Below are 23,153 nucleotides of genomic sequence, written 5' to 3' on the forward strand. Positions count from 1 at the left end.
TTGTAAAAAAATTTTTTAAAAAAGTTATTTTTTTTTCAAAACTATATTAACGTGATTAAATAAAGGTATTCTCTTAAAATTTTCTTATAAAATTCTGATATAATTTTACGTGCGGTATAAACCACGTTATTTAAAATTCTTATTCGTCAAATTATCCAATAAAAAGGAGATAGTAGAACTCTACGTTACATTAGAAAAGTCATGCGAGCATACAGTGTCCGTTTTCAACGAATGTTGTCATATCGCACTCCTGAGCATCTAGTCTTTTTTTCAATTTAACTTTAAACATATAGCTTCGAGGATTCTTTTTCGTGACATCTATTTGTTATTTCATAATTTATGTCTCACAAGGGAACGACCCACTTTTATAAATTCAAATTGCCTTCAAATCGGTATGTATCGAAAGAATATGGTCACAGGCAACCTCCTCTCAAGCCGTTTGCATCGGTTTTTCCCGGGACCTGAGAAAAGGGCTGATAAAGTTTTAATGGAAGAAAGTAGGCTGGTCGCTCGGCTGGCGCGAAACGCACCCGAGTAGAGCACTAGCTCGCTTCTGGTAGTCCAGTCGCACTCACCAATTATTCAAATTGATAGGATCACCGAAGTGAGCTGATGCTCTACTCAGGTGCGCTTCGCGCCAGCCGAGCGACCAGTCGCCCAATCTCCTCCTCTTTCCCACACTCATCATCGTGATTGTCATACCGCACTCTTGAGCATCTAGTTGCCTTCAATTTAACTTTAAATATATAGCTTCCGGAATACTTTTTCACGACATCTATTTGTTATTTCATAATTTATGTCTCACAAAGGAACGGTCCACTTTTATAAATTCAAATTGCATTCAAACCGGTATGTATCGATAGAACATGGTCTTAGGAATCTTCTCAAGCTGTCGCTTTTTCCCGGGACCCGAAAAAAGAGCTGGTAAAGTTTTGATGAAAAGAGGTGGGCAGCTGGTCGCTCGGCTGGCGCAAAGCGCACCCGAGTCGAGCACTAGATCGTTTCTGGTAATCTCGGGTTCAATCGCACTCCCCAATTCTTCAAATTGATATAGGATCGCCGAAACGAGTTGATGCTCTACTTGGGTGCTTCCAGCCGAGCGACCAGCTCCCCTCCCCCGCATCTAAATTTTACCGGCCCTTTTCTCGCGTCCCGGGAAAAACGTTTGTACAAACGGCTTGAAAGGAGGATTCCTGGGACCATGTTCTATCGATACATACCAGTTTGAAGGCACTTTGAATTTATAAAAGTGGGCCGTTTTCTTGTCAGTAAAAATTTAAACTTAATTGTGTAGTGTGAGTGTGACTTGTTATAATTTTCTGATGGATGTCTATCATCAACCTTTTCACGGATAATTGGAAATCAGTATTCGCTGATCTCAGTCATTATCATTTTACCTGCGTCCGCATTCGTCAACAAATAGTGAGTTCCGTTAAATAAATTTTTATTTCTTTTATCCTAATTGTATAAATTTAAATAATTCTTAAATTTCCATGGTATCTTTCATTCTTTAAAAATTACTAAGCTTATATACATACATACATTTCTGTAATTAATCATCGGATCTCTCTGTTCTTCGCAGTCTCTATTTTACACTTTTCCTTTTTGTGTAATAATCTGTGTATTTTGAGTCTAATAGCATTTCATATGCTCGGTTACCGAATACATGTAAGAGGATGAATACTTACATCTTTCCTTCCTGTACAATAACTCGTATATTTTGAATTTAACAGCATTTCATGTGCTTGGTTTCTGAATACACATAAGAATACATATTATATTAAGGGTCAATTTTATAGTAATTTTTATAGTAAGAAATCTTTCTTAATATTTCTTGTTATTATATTTCAGCTTTACAATAAAATTTTCGAAGAAGAAATATATTTTTCATGTAATTTTTACTATAAAATTTTATCTACATACCACTTAAATATATCAAAAACTTTAATTTAACTTTGAAAAAGTGAATAAAATATATGCTGAAATATAAACACAAGAAATTTTTCACTAAATTTTCCATAATTTCTGGAGTTTCGTATATCAAAAAAAAATTGATGATTGTTATAAAGAATTAAAAAAATTCTTTAGTAATTATTAAATTCTTAGTATTAAGAATATAAATATAAGTCCCTGATTGATGCCGCCAATGTATTACTCATCTATTCGGAACTACCGGCAAGATAATCAGAAGCGTAGAACTTTGCTAGGGGGGATACGGTTGTCATACATACATTTGTTCGCCAGGTCAGAAACGCGAACGATCACGTATGAGAATGTGGTATACGCGCTTAAGAAGTACAATAAAATCAGTTAATCGTCTGTCACATCGAAAATGAACGCGAATTCGTATTTGTGAGTGCAAAAACAAGTCGCAAATTCGTCTGTCATTTTGGGTTACAATGTGATAGAATAAATACTAGACCGATATTCACAATGGATGCGAAAGAGTAATTGATAATTGAATTTGGAATAATCATTTATCATAATTGCATAAATGACATCGATTGTTAATTGAGAATTTAGATGAATTACTAGATTATTTGATACAAAAAACCTAGAAACTAATGTTTAATGTAGGATATCTCACAACTTTCGTGTAATACTTTAATAATGTATTTTAGAGATAAAATAGTCAAAAATTTTAATACAAAAATCCCAGATAGAACAGAAAGTCACAATAGTGTCAAACACATCAAAATGATCGAAAAGTGAATTTTTGTAGTCATATTCTCGTCATTTTAACACTATCATGCTTTTTTGTTCTACTTGAGATATCTTATGTTTGTGTTTAGGCGTAACTACACCTACTTCGTACCGATCTGTCAGGTGTTATTTTACAAAAGTAAGGGCCGCCGCACACACTTTTACATAACGCATAATGCATATACATAAAAAATTCGATTGGTTGAATTCCTTATGCATGTGTTTATAGACCAATCAGTTTCCTTATGTATATGCATTATGCGTTATGTAAAAGTATGTGCGGCGGCCCTAATGCATAAATTAATTTCCATAAACACTTTTCTCTGTGATCAAAACAAAAATTAATCTCGCTTTATATAAATATGTGAACCTATTAAATTTATACTTTTTTTAATGTAATAATAATTAATCAATTATTTATTATTTTTAAATCAAAATTTAAGAAAAAGTTAAATATTTTGCGTATAATATTTAATTCATTAATATTAATACCACCACATACATATAAGAAACAATAAAATCAGCTGTGCAGTAAAAATCAATAACAGACTCGGCACATTGGTACACATTTAAATGTAGTTATAAGTTTGAGCACACAAATTTTACGTAACATCATTGGCAAATTTCGTGATTGTTTATAATTAAAAAAACTATTCTGATTTCGATATTTTCAAATTATGATTCTTTTTACTTCAGTTTACTATTCTAGAATAAGCTACTAAAATATTGTACGGTTATGAGACACCCTATATATATACAAGGTCAACGATGTAATTCGAACGACGAAATGTTCGTAAGAGTTTTTAAAAAGCAGATGTGATAAATCTTGCGGTTCCCGTCGTTAAATATTTTAAATATGTTGATATACCAATATTGGTTATCGAAATTATCATCTATGCATATATGTATAATGTGAAAAAGAGAACGATGTGTGTAAACATTTATATTTTTTTATTATTTTATTAATACTTATTTTATTATATACATGCTTCAACAGCTAATCGTATGCTGTTGATACTATCACTTTTAATCCATGTGACTTTGCCTCGTGTATAAAATTCTTATTATTCTTGCATATATACTTGCATATACATATATTACTTTCGTGACGGTGATCTACGCAGTAAGTTCGTGATATTCAGTAATCTATGATAATGCGGAAAACTAACGTACTAAAATTATTTTTGTATTTATAAAGAAAATTAAATTTATTTTATGTGTCAAATAATATTTAGCGTTAAAATAAATTTTGATTAAAAATTAAATATCTAAGAAATATAATGTATCTTTTTTCTTGGAAACAACTAAAAATACTTTTTATTAATTAATATGTTATTTTATACCTTTAACTTTTTTTAAACCAAAGTTGTTCAACGGAAAGGAAAAATGAACAGCTATTCTAATACATTTTGATGGTGTTCCTATCGTTGGTGTTCTTATCGTTGTGCGTTATCATTTGTTTTGCTCACTTTCGTTCGGACGTAGCGGCAAATTATTGGTGACACAAGTGTTCCTTTCTGTCAATGTATGTACGCTAATACGGTTTATTTTTCACGTTGCTCTAGCAGAAGAAACCAATTGGCAGATGTGTGACAAGGAATATAAGACGTGGGTCTTTGAATGTGAGTAACTGATATTTTTATTATGAATCAAATATTTTCTTTCTCTCACGTAACATTAGCTAATACTTTTTTAAAGATATCGTAAATAAATAAAAAAAATAATGATTATAAACATGTAAAACTTATTTTAACAAAAATAATTAAAATAAATGCAAGAAATATTTCACTCAGGCTATTAATCGTCTTACGTTTTGTTATATTATTGTTACGGGTTTTTATGTAAAATAATTGGTGATATCATTGGTGTGAGTAATTTTGAACTCAAATTCCAGTGTATTCCAGTGAATGTTGTACGAAGATATTTTTGGCCCGTGGGGCCTGTTAATTATAATAGTGATAGGAGTAGGAATCATTTTGATCGCATTGCTCCTGTTCGCTTGCTTCCTCACACCTGGTTGCATTGGTTATGAATGTTTCAGGAAACAAAGTAAGATCATTAATTTTTTTACTCTCCTTGCGTATTAAACATACACAATTAGCTATTTGAGTTAATTTCTGAGCTTAATAATGAATTTGAAAATTAAAAATAAAAGTAAAGTGTTGTTAATTTTCATACTATCAAACGTACTCGTAGTATTATTCTTAGTGCAAAGTACTTGACATCAATTTCTGCTCAACGTACCGATTTCACATTTTATTTTCTAGCTATGTATACGAATATTATACTTCTTAATATACTTAATATGCTTTGTGCATATACAGGGTGAAGAAAAAGTATGGAAAAAATATGAAAACTCTGAAAAATCTCGAAAAATATAAATTTTACAGAAAAAATATTTCAGACATAGTTGTATGGTTTCGAAAAGGACATAAGATGATATCATTGATTTGATCTTGAATAGTCGCTTGAAGGTCACGTGAAGGTCATCTTCAATTTCTTAAATGGAACACTCTATTTTTTAATTGCATATTCTTGTAGCTTACCTTGAAAGCTTTTCAAAACACTATAATACTTCTTTTGGTTACAAATTCTCTGAGATATTTAAAGTTTGTCATGTTTTTTAATATAAAATATTAATATAAACTTTTTAGTATAAAATATGTAATAAATAAAAAAAATGAATAGATCTTGCCTTAGATGATCAGATCCTTCCTCGATCTTGCCTTAAATTCTTTTTCTGTAAAATTTTTATTTTTCGAGATTTTTCAGTTTCCATACTTTTTCCTTACCCTGTATACTCGCAAAATAATTATAGTTTTTAGGATATCTCTGTAGTCTTTTAGGTATTTCTGCAGTAAACACTTTAAATCAGACACATCAATTATTAAATTTATACATTTAAAATAAATATTTATAATAATTTTTATAATTATTCGTTATACATTTATATAAAAAATAATTCTACAAATACGCGCGAATTACGCCTTTGCATAACATTGTATGACAAACATACACTTGAATAAATGACGTTTCATGAGTTTGCTTCTTCTGCAGCGTTATATAATTAGGTACATCAACTCTATAGAGCCAACACAATGAACAATAATCTTTCGATAATGCTGCGGAAAACGCTCATATGATGTTATATCATCATTTCGAATTTTCATGGATATATCTTTCACATAAAAATTTTATATGTTCAATTTAACAAATGATGTGTTATGCAATATTGTAGCACAATATGATAGTCATTATAACCTTTGTATCAAAATTCGTTGATAATTGTTTAATTAATAAAATTAATTAGTATTAAAACCGTTTGCAATATGCAATGACAATATTTAGGTATTATGTAAATATCAAAATATATCATAATAGGTAACATATATACTACGCAAAGAATTATGTAAAGAGCTACTTTCTTCCATATAAAAAAAGGCCAATTTTCAAGTAATTGTAACTTCCTTAAAAATAATCGGAATAATATCAATAAAAAAGCGTTTCAAAAGTTTAAGTTTCTAGTTTTAGAATCTTTAAATGAATTTCGCTTCTTTCTATTTGTTACAAAATTACATTGTAGGAAAGCAACGTTTGTCGATTAAACAAATTTTTCAAAAGTTTATCCAATAATACCGAATTAAAAAAAATCCTAGCACAATTTTTTTAACGAATGTTCTATGATTTTTTTTTGCCGAGATATTAATTATTAAAGCAAACTCGAGCTATTGACTTTGAACGCTTATAACTAGTGAAAAAATGATCGTACAATAATCATTAATTTAAGTTTTTTAAATGTACAAAAAAAACTTAACATTTCGGTCTTTTATGTGAGTAACTGGAATGCGTTTTACTTGTAAATGTTGTAGAGTTCATAAAAATTTTAGCGTTTTTCTTTTCTTTTCGTTAACTTTCATTGATTTAAATAAAAAAAGATAAAAGTGCAATTTTTATTTGATCTTTAACTAACAATTACGCTTTCAAAAATGAATAATGATTGAAAAAATGATAGGAGCATTTTAAAGTGCTAACTTTTCTCTTTAAATTTCTTTTTTAATGATTATTGTACGATCATTTTTTCACTAGTTGTAAGCATTCAAAGTCAATAACTCAATTTTGCTTTAATAATAAATATTTCGACGAAAAAAAGTCATAAAACATTTATTAGAAAAAGAAATTAAACCTAAAACTCTGCTCTTTAACATCTAATTAATAAAATTCAATCAAAGAAATTTATGCAGCAAATTGCCAAGGGACTTGGTTTACAACGAGTCTGCACACACAACCTAATTATTGAAATTGTATTAGGATTTTTTTTTTAATTCGGTATTCTTGGACAAACTTTTAAAAAATTTGTTCAATCGACAGACGTCGCTTTCTTACAATGTAATTTTGTAACGAATAGAAAGAATTGAAATTCATTTAAAGATTCTAAAACTTAAACCTTTGAAACGCTTTTTTATTGATCTTATTCTGATTATTTTTAAGGAAGTTACAACTACTTGAAAATTGACTTTTTTTTATATGAAAGAAAGTGGCCCTTTAATTTTCTTCCGTAGTGTATATCACAAAAGATAGTCATATGCGGTGAAAGAAAAGCGTGAATGTTCCCTAAGTTTTGTTGCACGATCTTATAATAATAAAATAATAAGACATGAAAAGGAAAAAAGACAATATCCTAAAGTAATTTTCTATAGGTAAGGAGGACAAAAATGTTCATTTACGAACAAATAACCAGGAGAAGAAAAATTTGAAGCTAAGTGATATTAGCTACAGATCTTGGAGACTGGGTAGTTTGTATGAAAATGACAACAACGGTATGCGAAACTTTTATTGCGGTTAATTTAAGTATTAAGAAGATTTATGAAATTGATTCCATGTTTGTCTAGTTCACTTTTTATTCTGCTTATTTTCATTATTAACTGTTTTGTCATTTTGCAAATTGTTATATCTTATATCAAAAAAAAGGAGGGAGTATAAAAATCATCATTTTTCACCTAAAAAGATAATTTATATATTTTGCTACATTATTTGAAGCTGAAATTAGAAGGAAATAATATTTATTTAACCAGAAAATTGCGGAAAATATTTTAGAAACGATAATAAATGTTTTTAAATGTCTTTCAAAATAGCTGTGTTTGAATGGTTTAATAAGAGATGAAAAGTTTTAAAATAAACACTACATTTCCATTTATTAATTTAATGAATTCTACACTATGAAATTGCATGCCGTACATACAGGGTATTCCATTTTAATTTAACCTCTCCCTCAAAACATGTTTATTTTAATTATAGAAAGAAAGGGTTTCACACAAAAGCTATATAGTTTTGAGGGGGATAATATAGTGCTATTGATCTTAAATAGTTTTTGGAAGATTCATTAAGAACTTTTTGAATTATAGGGTTTAAAAGTTCCAGTATTTTGACATAAAAGGTAAAATTATCGAAAATTGAGTGTTTTACAAAATATATTTGTATTTTATGTCAAATACTGAAACTTTCAAGCCTTATAACTCAAAAAATCCTTAATGAAAAAATACTTTATTATTGTATTTTGAAAATCTCTTGAAGTAAGCTACAAGAATATGTAATAAAATAAAAAGTTAAGATTTCCATTTAAAAAGTTGAAGGTCACCTTCACATGATCTTCAAACTACTATCCAAGGTTAAACCAATGGCACCATTTTATGTCTCCTTTGAAACTATACAACTTTTGTTGAAAACACTTTTTTCTATAATAAAAAATAAAAATGTTTTTGGGGGAGGAATTAAATTAAAATGAGACACCCGGCCTGTACGTATGGCATTCTTGTACAATTTCGTAAATGTAGAATCATTAAATTAATAAATGGAAATGTAGTGCTTGTTTTAAACTTTTTATCTCTTATTAAATCGCTCAAACACAGCTATTTTGATGTTTTAAAAATGTTTATTATCATTTCTAAAATATTTTCCGCAGTTTCCTAGGTTAAATAAATATTCCTTCTTATTTCAATTTTAAATAAAGTATCAAAACATGTTTTATAGGTTCCCTTTTTAGGCGAAAATGACAATTTTTATACTCTTTTTTTAAAAAAGCAAAAATCACTGACAAATATTATTTGATGGATTAGTTATGTATTTGTAATAATCTATTATAGTACGAATAATCTATTATCATTAGGTTAAGGTTGTCAAATGCTGACATAAAAATACAGTTTTAAATTAATGTATTTACATTATTATAATAATTTATTATTACAAAATAATTCTAACTTAATTATTTGCACAAAAATGTATTACATTTAATTTTTATTCTGTTATTATTTTGTATTTATTCTTATATAAGAAAGAAAAATCCAAAGACATCTTAAAAATATTTAAAACATTTTTTAATCGTTTTTTAAACATCTTTTAGAGACATGAATTAGAAAGCAGCAAGATAACAAAATATAAATATTTTTTATAAATAGTATTTTTTTCTACTAAATATTATATTATAAATTTATTAGATATATCTCTCTAATAAAATTTAAGTTTGAGAGATCAAATACAGCAAAAATGTTATATTTTAAGTTTAATCAACTCGATCAGTTTATCGATTGAGAAATTGTCTTGTAACAAAGTAACAAAGACAAATATCATATTATATAAAGGTACCATCAACGAGAATGCAGAATCTCAGAGGGATTCATTTAATTCTGCCAATGCTCAATGCGAAAACATAGAATATTCCTCTACGCTGGTAATTATACACAATCGAGTTGAAGAAGTTACATTGCGTCATTGCGTTTGACATTAATTATTTTTTTAAATTACAGAACTTAATTCAGATAAATAAGCAGAAGAATGACAAAAAGATAAAAGATTTTCCAACCGAATTAACAATGAGCTTGCAGTATCTACCACCCTGCGACGATATTATCATCGGGAAACTTATTATCGGTATCGAAGTGCGTTCTTATAGCATCAATTAATATTTTATATACAAGCAAGTCACATAAGAAAATTTTTAATAAATAATAAAATAAATATTAAAAATGCGCTGATAATCTTGCTCTGACTCATCATTAAAATAATTCAATTTTACATAAAAAAATAAAATTACTGCACACCATGAAATTACTTAAAGAAAATAAAACTCCTTTTGTGCTTTACAGGCATTGAGCGGTCTTCCTCCAAAACAATATAACGGTACATTAGAACCTTATGTAACATTGAACATCGTGAAACAATCATGGAGTCATAGGAAGCGACAGAAATTGCACAGTTTCAGAACAAGGGGTATTAGACATACCGCTAGTCCAATTTACAAAGAGACTTTCGCTATTGCGAATGTAAAGCCGCAAGAAGCCAAAGTAAATTATTTATTATTCGATTATATTATATGTACATTTGAGCTCATGTCAGAAATAAATTGTATTTTTTGGTCTATTAATATCATTTTAATATAATTTTTTGGCATGTAAATTGATACTTTGCAAAGATGTAATGTAGCGTTTGTGTTATATATGTATGAGATATTGAATTTGAAATGTTATATCATTATATAAATAGTTAATTGATAAGCAAATGATACTTTTACAGCAAATAGAATTGGTTAATGTGGGATTAAGAAAACAAATTGTTTTGAATCAACTTTTTAATGATTATTTTGTTTTGTAGGAATGGATTTTAGATATCACTGCATACGATCATGATAGATATGCAAATCACACGGAATTGTCTTCGCTTAAAATATCGTTAAAAGATATGAAAAAGATCTTCTACAGTCCAGAAATTCATTTATTCAATTATAGAATGAAACCCTCTTATCAGGTGATATATATATATATATATATATATATATATATATATATATATATATAATGTATGATATATTAATTTATGTACATATGGAACACAGGAATGCTTTAATATTTGAATCATATACGAATAGAGCAAATATATGTATTTCTCATATGCTCTGACATGTGCCTAAATTATATTAAGGATGTTTAGCATCTATAATCGGAGCAAAAAGTAATCGAAATTGACGAATATATACTTTTCTCATATATCTTAATGATTATTACAAAAATTGCATAAAATCTTATTATTTATTCATAACTAGAGTGTAGAAATGTATTTTCGAACTTCTGTTGCTTTTTTTCGAAGAATTTTCGTGTTTCTTAAATTATAATGAGAAACTTTTATCATTGACGGTACCTCGATTTCAACATTACAGCACAAAATTTGAATTATAAAAGAATTTACGCGTACAGAGTAATTTAAAATGTCAGAATAAAAATTATAATAGTGAATAATGACAAAATATAGAAGATTTTTAACTATTTCTTTGGTAAATTTAATAATTTGTCATTTCTCCGAGAAGAAAGAAATGTGGCAACATGGTAATTTTTCATAAGTTGGTCAAATTGCAAATTGACATATGAGGCCTACACCGAAAAAATCATATTCTTATTTTAAGAATATACTACTTATTTTTAGAATATCTTCCTCTAAAATAGGCGCCAAGAGGATTTTCTTAACTAAAGACAGAAATCCTCTAAAAAGTAGAAAAGTATTAGATATTCTTAATATGTAAGAATATATACACTTCTAGTTTGAGACTTTCGTGGCCATTAGAATTAGAATCTAAACTGGGGACTTCTGGAAGGATGCGTGATTAAACAGCGTAATGCACGCAATGACGTTTCGCAAACGTTGCAGTTTGCATTTTCAGGGCTAAGAGCCCCGATACTGAGCTCTCTTGGATTGGGGTTCTTATATCTTGCGAGAGGTTTTTCTATCTACAGGAAAAATATACCGTTATGCCCTCTAGTGGTGTGAGCGCAAATAGGGTTTGTATGATACAATTTAAGAATATTTTTTTTATTTCATATACTATTCTTAACAAAAGATCATTAGAGGGGAATATTCTGAATTTTTTAGAATATTTTATTGGAGGAAAGCTTTAGAAGGAATTCTTCTAAAATAGAGAATACAATTTTTTCGGTGTAGTCGCTTCTCGCTTACACGTTTGTATATAGAGGCTTCTTCAGATGAAAAGATAGATTATTTAAAATGTCAAAAGAAGGCTCAGCTGAATGGTATGTTGCCACGTTTTCACAATAAATAATATGTCATCTCGGATAATAGGACGAAATTGAGAAAATTATATTCAATATCTTTTGAACTAGTCAGTACTTGACCAAAATTATGTGATCAAATATTTCCTCTATATTTAAACTATACTTTTGCAAATTTTGAATAAATTCCTATTATTATTTCTATCTATTTTAGCTCTTAAATCAACACGATCATAGGTTTTTTATAAGATAGAAAATCTGTAATCGTAGGCTAAAAAGGACAGAAATAATTATATTTATACTTATTTATATAAATAATTATATTTATAATTATATTAATACAGTCGGACCTCTTATCCTACGACATTTTCGGTCCGGAATCTTCCCCTTAAACCTCTGATCCTACGACAAAAATTTGAGAATGAGGGTATAATTCCCCTTTCGCGGTCGTAGCATGAGAGGATTTTTTGTCGTAGGATAAGAGGTTTCGTAGCATAAAAGGGTCGTAGGATAAAAGGTTCGACTGTACTTTTACTTATAATTAGATCCACAAAATAATTATATTTATAATAATATCGACGGGTAAATTCATTGCAAATTAAAATCCTTATAACTTTTGATTGCTTCAGTAAATCAACTCTAGGTTTTTTATAAGTCTCTGAACATGTATCAAAATCTGTGCAAATTTTATTAAATTCCTATATTTTTAAAAATAGGTACTAAACATCCTTAAGCATTCTTATCCCTGTGTGTACTTATTATATTATTATATAATATTTATTATATTTAACAAGCAACTATATAAACTTGACAAATAAGAGCCAAACGCGAATGTTAATGCGTCGATTTCGTAGAAAATAATTTTTTCTGCGAAATTAATAAGTGCACATATTTTTCTTGGTGTATTTACCAAGATTTTTATTCTTATTTTGAGAATTTAATAAACCCCTCCTTACCCCCCTTTATTATATTAATATACATTACTTATATATACCGGGTGTATCGTATTAAACATGAAGCATACCATGAGATACAGGAGAACAATCCAATCGAAAAGTTCTGTAGCATTTTTTGATCTGAGCTATCTATTTGTTTTTATAAAGTGTTAAAGTTAACTAATCAGCGTCTAGCTATAGCGGAGAGATAGCGGAAAGTGAAGAAGGTCGGGCGGCGAGTCGGCGTTTCCGCTATAGCCAGACGCTGATTAGTTAACTTTTAACTTTAACATTTTATAAAAACGAACAGAAAGCTCAGATCAAAAAATAGTACAGGACTTTTCGATTTGGATTGTTCCCCCGTATTTCATGGTATGCTCCATATATGTTTAATACAATACACCCTGTATATATATATATATATATATATATATATATATATATATATATATATATATATATTTATGTAATAGTACTCTTGTTCATACTGCGAATAACTATTGTATATATTTTTTAGGAGTTTGGTAATATTTTATTAGCCATAAGCTATTTGCCCACCGCACAGAGGCTGACTATTAATATCATGAAATTGCGCAACATCAAATTTACACCAGTGATATCTAATTTAAATAAATTTAGTAAGTTAATAAGGAAAAATTGCCTAAAAAATTGGCACCGACTTTAGGATAACGCTACTACCTATAAATGCATCTATTATTATAAATCTCACCTAGATTGAATCGATCTGGATATAATTTAAATTACAATTTAAACTAGAATTGAGGCATCCATAATGTTTCTATTCTAATTTCAAATTATTTGTTATTATCAAATGTATTATGAGTTTTAAAAAAAATTACGTTTTTGAAACTATTTTTTTTCCGTTTTTGTGAGAAAATAGAAAACTCACACAAGTAAAATTTACTATATTAATTCTAATTATTTATACCAATATTGCATATTTTTAAGAAGTATTTAATATATTAATTTCATCAATTTATTATATAGCTTGTGTGTATGGGGTAAGATTAGAAATTAAAAAATTAAAAATCGCAAAATTTCCAAAATCACATTATGCTATTACTTAAATCGTATTGGTACGATTGTATATAATAGAATTGTAAGATTTCAGTTTTTTTCAGTACTAAAAAGAAGAGCAATATTAAATGGAATAAATAAAAAAATATAAATAAAATAATACAAAGAGTAAAAAAAAAATAAAAAAAAAAATACCTCTTAAAAAAATCTTTAAAAAATTACTCTTTAAATATGATTACGTTATTATTGAGATGAATAAGAAAAAAATAATTTTGTAGGTTATGTAAAAATTGTATAGTGAAAAATAGTACGGTAAATTATATATTATGGAAACTATGAACACCCACTCATACACCCCGACTTACATCCACATCCTCTCACTTCTTTCACACATGAAATCATATACTAGAATTTAAAAAAATAAATTTGAGTACTTTAATTTATGTGAAGTAATTAAATAGCTTGATAAAAGCCTATAATATTTTTAAAATTAAACTATGATAAACTATAATTTTAGTAAATACAATAACAGTCTATAAAAAATAATTTTACTTTCTGCCTCTAGCAAAATATTTTTTTTTTTAGTATGCAATATGTGGGTGTGATTTCGGCGACCTATAATGCGATTTAGGAGAATTTTACTTGTTGTCTAAATGGCATTGATTGCATATAATTTCTTTTTTTATATGTAGGAGTTAGTAAAAATTTTCCAAAACATTTGAAAAGAAAAGAAAATACTTATATTTATAGTGGCATATTTAAAATATATTGTCTTTAATGGTTATTTGAAATATATATCTAATCCTTTTTTTTTGAAAATGGTGTCATTCAGAAAATTTTTCTCTATTATTAATATTTTGCTTTACAACATATTTGTTAATAAATAAATGTCTATTGTAGATCCGTACATTAGAGTTTTAATGTTGAATGGAAAGACAGGGAAAAAGATAAAAAAGAAGAAAACTAAATTCTTAAGCTCCGTTGTGCAACCTGAATTTAATGAGACTTTGACGTTTGATCTGCCAATTACTCAACTTGATACAGTCCAGTTTCTAATCGTGCTTTGCAACAAGGTAAGATTATTGTATATAAAAGTTTCCAACAGTTATCCCAAATTTAAATGGAGATATATATTTATTATTTTGTGTACTTACGTCTATATATACATGTATCACATAAATTACTTATCAAAATAATTAAAAAAAGATTACTTTAAAACTTGAAAATTTTGTCGACTTTTAAAAAATTTACTTAGAGTATTGTAGGACAATTTTTGGAATTTTGAGATTGGTCGTTTTAAAGAATTAAATCTCACTTTAAAATGTGATTATGCCAACTTTTTTGCTTAAACTGCCTGCTTTATGAGGATTAAAATCACATCATATAAAAATTCTGGAAATTTCACAATTTTGTGTTCTTTATAGTCACAAAAATACAGAGATGGGTCAAAAAATGTCACCACATAAGCTTTGAGATCAGAAATCTTTTTGGCCTCAGAAACATTGATTTACCATGTCTAAGAGCTAAACTATATCGGACTCCAAAATTATTTCTACATTTTGCAAAATTTTGATAATATTCTCTATATTTACTTTAATTAATGTACATAAAAAGGTTATTCAATCGAAGTTTCTATATGATATGTGTATAGTATATGTATATGTTAGGAGTGTGTGAATTATGTGACATTGTTTTTTTGAATAATTTTTATTCTAAGCTTATGGATCAATTAATGCTCAGTATTTGAATATCTGAATGTATTTGTTTTGTATGTGTTCGTACTATTAATTCAAAATGAGGTATTACTATCTTTTCAGCAAATAATCATGTACAATTATCTCCCATATATATTTTACTGACATTCATATACGTATATCTTGATGAGCAAACTGTTCGAACAACCTTTCGTTGCAAATCGAGTAATACAAGTCTCGGCAGTACTCCATTCAAAATGTCACAACATATAAGAGTGAGTCCGATAGCTGATAAACTCCTAAAGATAGATCAATGTTTTCGATCTCATTTTAAAAGAACAACTCTCAGTTTTAAACACTTTTGACGATTTTTGCTTCATCCCTGCTTTTTCAATGGAAGATCACAAAATGACACAGTCGTGAAAAGAAGTTTTGTATAATATAATTTTCGTTTTCATAAAATAGACAGTTTAGAACAGAAAATGTCATTTTAGTCATTTTATACAAAATCAAGACTTCACTCTTTAAAATACATCCAGAAAAATTATCCGAAGCAAAGAAATAGCCTCTTAAAAATCGACAAAATTCGCAAATTTTAAAGTGATTTCCTGTTTTAAGTACTGTAGAGTAAGAATTTTTTTTGTAACATTACGTGGATGGTTTGAAAAGTTTCCGGCAGGGATTTAGCTCCGTGCGACTTCTTTTTGTTTTCGAATTTGAAACAATGACTCGGCGGGAAGAAATTTTCATCGAATTCTGAAGTGCAAAGTATTGTAAATGACTATTTTTTTAGTTTGGACAAAAGTTTTTTTATTTAAGGTATGAAGGCCTATCTACAATAGTCTATAATACGTGAAAGTGAGCTTGGAGTAAAGTAGTAAGAGCGGCGTAAGGAGCTGGAGTGAGCGTATGAGCGAATAAAATAATTTTATTTTCTTATTCTTACTCCTACTCCTATTTTTACTTCTTATTATAGATAGGGCTTGAAAGATCTAAAAAAATAAAGTCGAGTTAAAAGGAGATTACGTAAAAAATAAATTTTATTTTGTCCTAAAAAGTCGTGCTTTTTGGTCAGGATGGAAACTTTTAAACCATTCATGTTTAATACGAAAGCTGTTTCAGTTTCCAAAAATTATAGATATTACCGGAAGGATCACACACCAATACTGTTGATCATGCAAGTGATAGCGAGGATTCTATTAATTCATATAAAAACTCTGCCAATATCTCCATCGGCAAAGTAGCACTTGGAAAAGGAGTGAGAGGTTCAACAGAAAGATTGCATTGGTTTTCAGTACTTCAAAATCCAAGAAAACTTGTCAGCGTGTGGCACACTCTGAAATAGTAAAAGCCGTCCTGTCGTTATGTGTATTATATATATATATATATATATATATATATATATATATATATATATATATATATATATATATATATATATTTAAATATTTTATATAGTTAATATTAAATTAGACTCTTATTTTATATTTAAATAGATAATAAACAAATAATTTTTTTTATTTATTTAAACACATTTATTATTAATATCAATTGTCCAAAGATCAGTTTAATATATTTGAATATCTATATGGCAATTGTTAGAAATTAATTATCTGAAATTGAACTGATAGAAAAATAGTTGTTACAATCTTATTAGCCACATTTTGCAGACTTTATATGACTTTATATGTTAACGCTTATGAACTTCAATACGCGTATAGAAAAGTCAATAACATAGCGATAAACAAATAAACTAAAATTACATATTTTGCTCGATTTCTGCTACCAATTTGCTATCAAATTACGTGCATGCAAATCTTACTCAGTTTTTGTCGTCAATCTGCTGCCTAAGTTATATCAGCAGAGTCGATTTCTGCCACCTGTTAACTAATTATGTTAGCAAGTTTTGTTATATTTCTGTTCGCTTTCTGCTAACATTATATATGTATATCAGAACTGACATCAAATCTTTAATCTTTTATTTATGTAGCAGATTACTCGACAAAATCTGTATTAACTGGATTGGTGTATATAATATATATGTATATCGAGTATTTTTTGTAATTTCGACTAAATCTTTTATTTCAATAAGTTTAAATACAATCAATGCAATTTTGCTTAAAATCATTGTAGATATATTTATCTGAATGGAAATTTATCTTTCTTATTATATACATATAATTAAATATTTTATTGAAATTATTGAAAAGTTATATTTTGTATATATTTATATAAATTAGAAATTATATTTTATTTTATATATTAAATACACACAATATAATTTTTTAATAATTTCAATAAAAACCTCTTAATAAAAAATATATATGTATTCTATAACATATACTAAATTGAAAAAAAATATACATATATGTGTATATATATGCATATACACACATATATTACTCCATTATATATACTAAAGTGAAAAAAAGACCACGCGCAGTTAATATAGTATAATAAAACATACTAATAAACCCATAATGTTTGATACTTATTTTGAGATCTACAATTATGGATCTAGCACGGACAGGAACCATTATTGTTTTACCATGACATTGATTGGATCCGGTCATGTAATTCCGCCGGTTTTAAAATGGACTCAGTGAATTAGTGCCACTATACCGCAGAGAAAAAGCATCTCAAGAAAAACAGCGGCATGAGCTCTGTGAAAATAGCCAGTTAAAGTTAATTTTACAAACTTTTAATAGTAATCAATTATTGATTGTTTGTTGGTTATTGTTAACCTGATTTTGGCATTTGTTAGTTATTAGCTTAAAAGATGCCATTTTATACGGCTAAGAAAAGCCAGAGTTTTACCCCCCCCCCCCACTCTACTGCAATGAAAAGTAGCGTTTAAAAAAGCTGTAACTAAACACTTCCTAATGCTGTCTTCGCTGACTTTTTAACAATGTTTTGCAAGGTGTCATTTAGAGTGAAAGTTAATTAAATATAATCATTAATCAAATATAACAATGGATATCTATAATAAAAACATTGAACGTAACAATTACCAGTGCTGCAGAAATTAAAAGACGTTGCATAGCTGCTGCAATTGCTGTAATGCTTTTATTAAATAAAAAAAGAACATATCGGAAAAAAAGTACTTTGGTAGCATTCATTTTTCAAAATAATGATAAACATAGTTTATTCTTTGCGTCGATTTCGAAGTTAATATTGAAGGATTATTTATCATCTTTTTTTTATTATCTATATTCTGGTAAAGGACTGCCCATCGTTCCATCATTCATCATCTATCGTTTTTCTTTAAAATATATGTAACTAAAATAACTCTTGTATAATAACACTTTTGAGTATCAATTGCTATTTTCTTTCTTCTTTAACTTTCAGCGTTGCTTCGTTGATAGTTGAACAATGTCAAACTTTGAGTGTGCCTTCGCTGTATCTACTGTTATATTTAAACTATTATATTTAAATAGTCACTTTGGCATTTTTGACGAAAATTGGTAGAGTGGGGGTAAAACGCTGGCTTTTCTTTCAATTAGCCGTATAAATAGCATCTCAAAGTGTTATTAACAATAAATATCAATGTAAAATTAGAATACCTAATAAAAACTTTGGTAAATATTCACATAAGATCACCCCTTTCAGAAGCCAATGACCTTGACATATGTTGTCAAGATCACTGTCCTGAGTAACGCTTAAAAGGTTTTAACCTTCGCTCGTTATTTACTAAAAAGTTATAAAAATTTTTTTAAATTGACGTTTTTTGCAATTATTTTATCAATTACTGAAAATTTAAAAAATGTTTCAAATAAAAATTGTAGGTCTCTTCGAAATACACATTTTATATTTTATCCATTTTTATTATACGAGTGATAGTTTTCGAGAAAAACAACGATAAAGACTCTAAACCTTATACAATATTAATTATAACATAATTCCGTTCAACCAATGAAATGGCCGCATAGCATTATTTTATTAGTTGAACGAGATCTTAAGATGATCTTAAATATAAGATCGGAGTATAAATACTAGCCATAATGGCCGGACTGTAAGATTAATAGCGTTTTCTACTGGGAAACTGGTGCAACACTCGTGCGCAGCGAGTGCAATTTTAATGTTCCACTGTAAAAACGAGTTTATATATTTCCAGTATTTTATGGCCGGTATTCATATAGTCCGTTCTTATATTTAAGATCGTCTTAAGATACCGTTCAACTAATGAAGTAGCCGCATAGCATCATTTTATTGGTTGAATGAGATCTTAACACGACCTTAAATATAAGATCGGACTATGAATACCGGCCTCTGTGCTATCACCACCATAGATATTAGATATAGGGTACGTTTGGGGCGACACTATTCGTGCAATTTAGTACTATTGACTGTTCACGCTCGTCTTAAGTAAGGTCTTAAAATTCTATTCGGCCATCTGATTGGCTGAACGTAGTCTTAAGTTGACTAAAAACATGTCTTAAGATGATCTTATATACATATAAGAACGGACTATAAATACCGGCGGTATAGGTATCGAAGATTGTGATCGCTGTAAATATAAAGCAGCCGATAGACCAGGAGATAAATCGCTTAGGCAAGAGCTTGCGTGATAAGGATTATCAACGACGTGTTGATCGGTTATTAGCGAGCGCCCAATAACTCGATTATGTGGCACCGATAAGCATAAGAATAAAAGCACGTAAAGAAAGGGAGCGGAGACTCTGAGAAAAGTCTTCTGGTCACATTGTACAAGTCTTCCGAAAATTAAACTGTGAAATTAGTGAGCAATTACAAGTGACTTTATTGAAAGAATCCTTCACCTGAGTTACCGATAAAGTTTCTTACATAACTTAAGCTTGCTTGTATCTTTGAAAGTTACGTTTGTTTCACATTGTTTACACACTAATATTTGTGATAAGGTTGTGAAAACTGTGACAAAATCAATAAATTGATATTCAAAAATCGGAGATACCTCTATATCGTATTTTTCACTCGACGATTCCAATTTGCAGAAGCGCTGACGCTCTCGGTCTTGTTCCAACTCTTGATTCAATATCTTTCTTTTCTTAATACTGCTCTCCTACAAGGACGTCCAGGTGTATAACGAAAACCCTTTTTTGTATTATAAGTTACTTTTTTTGCCGCCATAACTCACAAACACCTTTTAATTTTACTCCACTGTTACTAAATGTTCGAAAATGATGTTGCCTGGTCACATGACCTGTCGCCATTTTGAGAATAGTACACGCACGCTGTTTATAATTTGGCTACAAGAATAATTTTATAATTATATTTAATAAATTGATAAAATTTATTCCCCCCCCCTCTCTCTCTCTCTCTCTCTCTCTCTCTCTCTCGCAGGGAGAGTGATCAAAAGTTCTTAAAATCATAGTTGCATAGATCGGGATTAATCATGAGTGTTATCTAGTCGGGATGTGTTAATTTGTGAGTGCAAGAGCTACATTTTTCTGCCGGAGGTATCGAGGTCTCAACAGGTAGACATTAATGGTGGACACAAAAATGCTGACGTGTGGAACACGAAATGAATACGAAGGTAATTGACCGTCTACGCTGATTTTAGCGTTTCGGTCGATAATTATCGATATAAATGATGAATATGAGGAATATCGATGTTCGGCATCGTAAGAAGGCAATAAAGAAACCAAGTAGTAGACATGCAAGTCATGCAATAAACTTTTTTATCATCCAGGATGTTTGAGTAAATATAAAGTTTATGATAAAAACCATGAATTAGTGCCGTGTCAAGGCCCATTTGAGAAATTTAAAATTGAAAACGATAGGGAGGAAGACATGAAGAAGATGTCAACATCGACGACAGGATCGATTGTGACACCAAATAGTGGAAGCAGGGCAGTAGGCACGAGTGGATCATCGAATATTGATATAAAAATAGATTGGCTTGTAAGAGCAGTGAAAGAAATGAAAGATGAGACAGTATGTGAAAAGATGATTAAAAAAGTAGTTCAAGAAGAAATGGAAAATGTTAAACAAGAAATACTGAAAGATTTAAGAAAAATGATACAAGAAGGGATGTCTGGTCCATCAGATGGAACACATAGAAGCTATATAGTAAAGCAGCTAAAGAGAAGAAAAAAGAAAATGTTATAATTATTAAACCTAAAGTGGAACAGGAGAGTGAAGCTACCAAAAGATTGATAAAAGAAAAGGTAGACATCAAAAATATGGCAATAGGAATAACGAAACTACGAAAAGGAAGTAAGGGAACAGTAATCTTAGGTTGTAAAACTGGAGAAGAAATGGAAAAATTAAAGATCGTAGTACAAGCTAAGTTGGATGAAAATTTCAAAGTTACTGAGTCGCCGCAAATGAAACCTAAAATAAAAATAGTCAATATCGATGAAGAAGACATAAAATTGAATGACAATGAGTTAATAGATACAATCAAGAAGCAAAATAAAGTTGCAGTAAATAAGGAATTTCAGAATACGATATATAGATACGAATAATAAAGAAAATATAGATACGAATAATAAAGAAAATATAGATACGAATAATAAAGAAAATAATCAAGAAGAAAAAAACTACAGTAATCAATCAGGAAGAAGAGAAAGAGAAGAAAGCGTCATAATAATTGAAACAGATGAGAAAACCCATAAGTTACTGTTAAATAAAGGAAAAATAAGTGTAGGATGGAAAAAGTGTTCTGTATTTAATCATATTAATGTCAAAATGTTTTAAATGCTGGGGTTATTATCATATTGCAAAAAATTGTACAAGAGATGAGACATGCCACAAATGTGCAGGAAATCATAAAGCAATTGAATGTAAGGTAACTAAGAAAAAATGCGTAAACTGTATGTTTAAAATTCAAACATACAATTTGAAGATAAGTGATGAGCATGACGCACTTGATCCAGAATGTCCGACATATAAAAGAGTGATACAAGAGGAGAAAAAGAGAGCTGGCTGGGAGGACAACAAGTAGCAGTTACAGAAAGAAGAGGAGCTGATATTATATACAAATGCGCATAGTTTGACAGCACATAAGAATGAGATACAACATCAGATTATGAAGAAAGTAAATCCAGCAATCATAGCACTGTCAGAATCTAGGCTGATGGATGAAATTGAAGATAGTGAAGTGAACGTGCCAGGTTATTCTATAATTAGATGTGACGCAGAAAATGCAGGAGGAGCAATTATATATGTAAGAGACAATATTAAATATGAAATAGTATTGGTAAAAAAAATAGTGTCGAACTGTTGGTGTGTTACAATAGAGATAAAAAAGAAATTGTATATATAAAGGTGTGGTAATGGTAATATATTCATTCACCGAGTGCATCGCACGGTGATTTTGTGAGGTTTCTTGAAGATATAGTAGAGGAATTAGTAATAAAAGGAGACTGCATGATAAGGGAAGACTTTAATATAGATTTCATGATTGATTTGTTTTATTCTAAAAAGTTGTAAACGGTAATGGCAAGTTTAGGTATGAAACAGTATGTTAATAAACCGACGAGAGTTACAGTCAAACAATTATAGATTTATGTTTTGCTAATAATAACGTTCAAGTACAAGTAAGTGCATAAACCTAAAATAACAGATCATGCGTGGTTAAGACCCACATAGCACAGAATGTCCTGTGGATGTTCATTTTATATCCATTTTACATCCATATGTCCATGGACATAAATCCATATATCCAATTTGAGACATCCATCACTGGATAATATTTAGATATCCATAGAATGTCCAGTATTGGACGTTTTGTGGATATCTAATCTCATATA

General features: G+C 29.0%; 1 protein-coding gene across 11 annotated transcripts; it reads left to right on the forward strand.

Moving 5' to 3' along the window:
* Window positions 1-2,228: 2,228 nt before the first annotated feature.
* Syt20 (synaptotagmin 20) lies at window positions 2,229-16,803 on the forward strand. Of its 11 annotated transcripts, none has more exons than XM_072901917.1 (11): window positions 2,240-2,447; window positions 2,793-2,842; window positions 4,269-4,325; window positions 7,401-7,520; window positions 9,339-9,427; window positions 9,504-9,635; window positions 9,843-10,040; window positions 10,348-10,500; window positions 13,206-13,326; window positions 14,627-14,799; window positions 16,559-16,803. In XM_072901917.1, exons 1-11 carry the CDS (start codon window positions 2,434-2,436, stop codon window positions 16,763-16,765), a joined length of 1,314 nt encoding a protein of 437 aa, XP_072758018.1. In that variant the 5' UTR covers window positions 2,240-2,433; the 3' UTR covers window positions 16,766-16,803. The 11 variants fall into 11 exon arrangements, with proteins under 11 accessions (XP_072758022.1, XP_072758021.1, XP_072758018.1 ...); XM_072901911.1 differs by lacking the exon at window positions 2,793-2,842 and adding an exon at window positions 4,598-4,752 and having other exon boundaries at window positions 2,241-2,447; XM_072901912.1 differs by lacking the exon at window positions 2,793-2,842 and adding an exon at window positions 4,598-4,752 and having other exon boundaries at window positions 2,241-2,447; window positions 4,272-4,325.
* The last annotated feature ends 6,350 nt before the right edge of the window (window positions 16,804-23,153 follow it).

Source organism: Anoplolepis gracilipes, chromosome 11, assembly GCF_047496725.1.
Source record: "Anoplolepis gracilipes chromosome 11, ASM4749672v1, whole genome shotgun sequence".
Taxonomy (NCBI): Eukaryota; Metazoa; Arthropoda; class Insecta; order Hymenoptera; family Formicidae; genus Anoplolepis; species Anoplolepis gracilipes.

What these genes read in the sequence shown, in the direction of transcription:
- Syt20 (XM_072901911.1), top strand. Translation starts at nt 4,611, where the DNA reads ATGTTGTACGAAGATATTTTTGGCCCGTGGGGCCTGTTAATTATAATA. An exon ending in AACTTATTATCGGTATCGAA is followed by an intron (nt 9,636 to 9,842) that starts GTGCGTTCTTAT and finishes TGTGCTTTACAG; the next exon opens with GCATTGAGCGGTCTTCCTCC. An exon ending in TAAAGCCGCAAGAAGCCAAA is followed by an intron (nt 10,041 to 10,347) that starts GTAAATTATTTA and finishes TTTGTTTTGTAG; the next exon opens with GAATGGATTTTAGATATCAC.